At 36.2% G+C, this 5,482-nt stretch overlaps 1 protein-coding gene across 1 annotated transcript; it reads right to left on the minus strand.

The window, feature by feature from the left end:
- Positions 1 to 360: 360 nt before the first annotated feature.
- Positions 361 to 1,464, minus strand: LOC131050994 (uncharacterized). Its single transcript, XM_057985316.2, has one exon. The coding sequence runs from the start codon at positions 1,462 to 1,464 to the stop codon at positions 361 to 363; it is 1,104 nt and encodes a 367-aa protein (XP_057841299.2).
- Between the last annotated feature and the right edge of the window lie 4,018 nt (positions 1,465 to 5,482).

A 5,482-nucleotide genomic window follows, 5' to 3' on the forward strand; every position in this document is an offset into this window, starting at 1 on the left:
ATCTTCTCTGATGTAGATTTAGTGTGTGCACAATTTAGGATGCAACCCTTTCATATATGTATAGTCTCAAGCAAATGCTTCTTTATGGGACTATAACATTTTTGTTAAATACATAGTTTGTTCTTGAGTAAGGTGACTATTGACATTCAACCATTTATCTAGGGCCACTTCAACTTGCTTGACTAGCTCTATTATAGATGTTGCAGGAAAATGTGGAATTGTTACTTCATGCGGCAGTAATGTATGCAATAAATCTATAGCTGCAGGAGATTCTACAGAAGAGGTTGACAGTAATAATTGTAGAGAACATGCATTTTGTGCATTACAACCACCAGTTTGATCAGGAATTCCATATTGATTTTACAAAATATTAGAGAGCACATCTTCTTCTTCTTGAAGTTGCAAGAAGGGGCCCCTTCTTATCATCATCAATTGTTGTATTGTATTGACTTTATCAGATTCTTCTTTTATATCTAGCCAAACTAAGTGCTCCTCTTCAAGATGAGGTTGGGTAGGTGAATATAATGCAAGTATTTTAGTTTTTGTCCCATCAAAAATGGTCATGTCCCCTAACCTACATCCTATGAAAGCATCTATTGTAGCTAATGAGGATCTACCCAAGATAATAGGATAGCCTCCTAAAGTTGCTTTATGTGAGAGGATGACAAAGTCAGTTGGATATTCCCAAGAATCCAGTGTTACTACAAGGTCTTCCACCATACCATCTGGTGTAATAGTAGAACTGTCTGCAAGTTGTAGGACAGTAGTTGTAGTCCTCAGGTTAGTGATGTTGAGTTTCTGCATCACATCATTTGTCATTACATTTATAGCTGCCCCAAGGTCAATAAGAGTATTTTGAAATTGAACTCCATTAATGACTACTGCAACAAGAGGACTTCCTGGGTTTGAATACTTAGGGACACAAAATTTCCCTAACATAAGGTCTTCTAATTGGCCTACAACATGGATCGTGTGTGGATCTTTCTTCTTTCTCCCTGGCTTTTTCAAACAAGCTTCTTTAATTGCCTTTCCAGATATTGGAACATCCTTTATTGCTTGAAACAAAGGAATCTTGACAAATACATTCTTTAACCGATCCACAATATCAAACATGAGTTCTTCTTTTTGTTTGGTAGGTTCTTCCTCCAATCTTTGAGGAAATGGAGGTGTATTGCTTGATTCTTGTTGTTCTGGCCTTGATGGAACCGGTGAAGTTATGACACTCTGGTGGATATGGCCTTCATTAGGCATTTCAGTTATAACTAGAGGTGAAGATGTAGGAAGAGTTGTTCCTGACTTTAAATGGATATCACTTATACTAACAACATAGGCAGGGTATTGATTTGGATCAGTAGCATAAACCTGTTGTTGTTGTGGTTCTTTATTGTTAGGATTTGGCATGGGCTGAGCTAGCAATTGAGTAGGCTTAGGTGGGGTAGCAACATTTTGATTAGGTGGAGGCATTAGGTTCTGCTATTGAGGTCGTTGAGGAGGCTGTTGGAAACTAGAGGACTAATTTTGCTATTGTTGTCCTCCTCTCCACTGAGGTGTTTGTTGCCAATTTCCTTGAGGTGGTTGCCAATTTCCTTGATTTTGCTACTAAGGAGGAGGGGGATTTTGGTGATTGGTCCATGCACTATGGTAAATGTTCCAATGTTGCTGAGGAAAATTCCCATAAGAGGGAGGATATTGATTTTTCCATTGATTACTAGAATTATATGAATTTGAATAAGGACCGTTAAAAGATAAAGGATCAGGTGGCATACCTTGTTGTGGAGACCATGGTCTTCTTTGAGCTATATAAAATATTTGGTCCTCTTCTCTTTCAATAGGTTTGAATTCTAAAAGCATGATGGTTTTCAATATTCGCTACTGTCTTACATCTGCAATCTCTTTTCTTCTGCTTGCAGTGAGGGCAATATTTAGTTAGGATTGCCTCTGCTTCCTCATGCTTCCTTTTTGCCTAAATTGTGTCCAGTTGTGTGGCCATGTTATTTATAATATCTTACTTGAAGTCAAATAGTAAGTGAGTAATCTCCACCCTTGAAACTCCCTTGGAATATTTTCCTTTGGTAACTTGATATCCTCTTCCCTTTTTCACAGCTTCTCGAGAATAGTTCTGATATATCTTCTTTAGATATTCCCAAGAGACTTGAGAGATGTATCCCCCTCCTATCAGGTCTAGAGATTCAATGCAATCGTCACTTATTCCTCTGAGAAAAAGCAACTTTTGAGATTCTTCATTAAGATTATAATCTGATTTTTTCTTTAGACAAAACAAGAACCTTGAGATATAGTCTTCCAAATTTTCATCATCTTTTTGCTACATCCTAAAGATGTCATCTCCCCTATTACCACTTCTGCAATATTCTTTGTATTTCTAAAGAAATTTTGTTTTCATAGCTTCCCAGTTTTCAACAACATCTCTCCCAAGACTCATAAACCATCTGAGGGCTCCTTCTTTTAGAGTAGCAGGAAACAGTTTGAGTCTATGAGCATCAGTAGTATAATCATAACTCTGATAGAGGATATCAAATTCAAACAAAAATGTGTCTGGATCCTCTGTTACAAGCTCATAAAACTTAGGGAGAACTGAAGCAGGGATATTCTTGAGGTTATTATTATCGTGTTGATCAATGATAGGGAATTCAAAGGTAGCTTGGCTAGGTGGATTTTGGGTTGTCATCCTTGCTTGATAAAGTATCAAGGCAAATGGGTTCTCAACAAGTTCTTGGTATTCAGGCTCGTCAGCCTTTGCAAACAACTCAGCCAATGGGTTTATATCTTGGTCTCCATCTTCAAATAAATTATAAGCTTGCTCAAAATTATTACTAGGATAGGGATTGTTACGAAGAAACATCCCTAAAGAGTCTCTTCTCCTACGCATACAGTAGTATTATGGGTCATTACTCTATAAAGGTAAATGGAAACAGGTTTTTTAACTAGTGAAAACAAAGTACAACTAATAATGACTGCAAATATTTCTAGTTTGACACCATCCCCGGCGACGGCGCCAAAAATGACTGCTCTTCTTAATGGTTCGATAATAAGACCTTGAAATCATACCTCGGGGATTGGACATCCAACTAAATAATTATCTCTCATCATGAAGGTTCATTTAGTTGTTAACCTGGGTCGTATAATTGAAATGGATCTACAAGGTATAAGCACTAGAAAGGTTAAAACAACCACTTTTCCTATTGTTGGATTTGAAATGTTGCTCTAAGACAATGCTGGAAATAAATAACTAAAATACTTGTAAGGAAATCTAACTAACTTCTAAGAAACATTTAAGAAAAATAGAACTTATCCATGATGAACAAACAGGGTTCTACTCAGTTCATAGTGGTTGCAAGAATAGTCACAGGAAGTATTCCAGTGGCTGCAGGAATAGTTCATGATCAAGATAATGCTAATTATAGAATAAGAAATGATTGATAAAAGAATCCAAAGGAATAATCACTAAGTGGTCCCCCTTAGCAAGCATCAAGATAAGTGAACCAAATCCCTGGAGCTTAAAACATCATCTTTATTGATTTAAAAGTACTTGACAACATAACAAGTTACTGAAAGTCTATTTTTTCTAACTCGGAATTGTATTACTATAACTGAAACTATCTTCTCCTCAACCACCATACAAGAGAAGGTGGGAGGTTTATTTAAAGAATGAAATTCCTAACTAACTAGCATACCACTCCCAAAGTTTAAGAAGGATGATTTTATTGAACAAGGAGAAAAAGAAGGTGAAATTACAAATGCTGAGAATCAATCAAAGTCTGTTGGAACAGTAGAGAGAATCTAGCATAGCTTCAATCCTAAATCTACTCCTTCAATAAAGGAAATCATTAAGTCTTCAGATAAGTCATAATGAACCACTTACAATCGCCAGCTAACTTCTTCAACAACAATCCTTGTTGTCTCTTTCCCGACCAGCAACTCCATAATCTTCAATTGTTGAACATCCTGGACCAGTTCAACATTCTTCTTTAATCTTGTATGAAATTATTAACGTACACAAATATAGGCCTAATTATTCCTATTAGAATAACATTCAAAATCTACATGCAACATTACCATGGATATTCCTCATAGCACAATTACCTATTATATTGCATCAAAAATGAACATATATCAAATGAATTTATGTCATATGACCATGTCATCAAGACATAAAATATTATCACTTGGAAAAGGTTCTAAAATCAAAAGACATAAATAGACTCCTAATGTCCCAGTAATGACACATACACATAGATAAAATAGAGCCATTCTTTTGGCTCATCACCCATCTTTCTCAATAGTGATGAGGTTTCTTCTACAATCATAGAGAGATCCTCTATCAAACTGCCAAGGTCTACCCAACAAAACATGACAAGCACTTATAGGCAAAATATCACACAAGACTTCATCTTTGTAAGGTCCAATATTAAAATTCACCAAGCACTGCTTTCTCACCTCTACCACATGATCATCTTGCAACCAAATCACCTTGTAAGGATAAGGATTCTCAAGCCTCTTCAAACCAAGCTTTTCTACCATCTCCTCTAATACCAAATTTTAGTACTACCACTATCCATAATAACTTTACAACACTTACCACCTGATTTGCAAATAGTTCGGAATAGATTCTTCCTTTGAGTAGGTCTAGTTTCTTCTTTTCTTTGTTCCATCAAGACTCTTCTAAACATAAGGGATTCTCCCTACTCTGGTGCTATTATGCTATCATCTGCAACTCCAACATCCGGTTCCTCATGTGCCATGAAATTATTTGCCATTCCTTTGTTACCAGTTCCCTAAGAACACTCATGATAACATTTATGTTTGGTTTCTTCACACTTGAAACATTTACCCAAGAACTCCCTACTGCTACTGCCATTTCCTTTTCTTTGTGTCTTCTACTCTGGTTCTTTACTCCATTTAGATTTTGGTTCTCTAGCAATCTGCCTCTCCATATTTCCACTCATCTACCCTTTATCTGATATATATCTCTCTCTTCCTCTAGGGTTATTTTGTTGTCTCCTCTTCACTTTATCTTCAATCTTCAAATCATATTGATAAGCCTCCTTAATTGTAGAAATCTTCAATATACTCATCTCATCCTAAATATTCAATTAGAGTCCATTTATGTATCTAGCCACCTTCTCCCTATCCATCTCTCGATGTCTAGATTTGATCATCACCTTGTAGAATTCTTCAGTATACTCTTTCACATTTATGTCCTTTTGCTTCAAGTTCTACAACTTCTTGAACAACTCCACTTCATAGTCTCCTGAAATGATCTCACCATTCTCCACTCTATCTCTCTAAAACTCTTTCCACCATACAACATCATTCCCTTTCAACTTAGCTTGTGCTAACCAGACTCTTTGTGGGTATTTAACATCTTTAAACTCAAAGTAGTCTTCCTGTTTATGGTGAAAATGGATACAACAATAATAATATTGAAAGACTAAATGAATTCAACCACAAAACCCTAGCCTAA

Source organism: Cryptomeria japonica, chromosome 6, assembly GCF_030272615.1.
Source record: "Cryptomeria japonica chromosome 6, Sugi_1.0, whole genome shotgun sequence".
NCBI classification, from domain to species: Eukaryota; Viridiplantae; Streptophyta; class Pinopsida; order Cupressales; family Cupressaceae; genus Cryptomeria; species Cryptomeria japonica.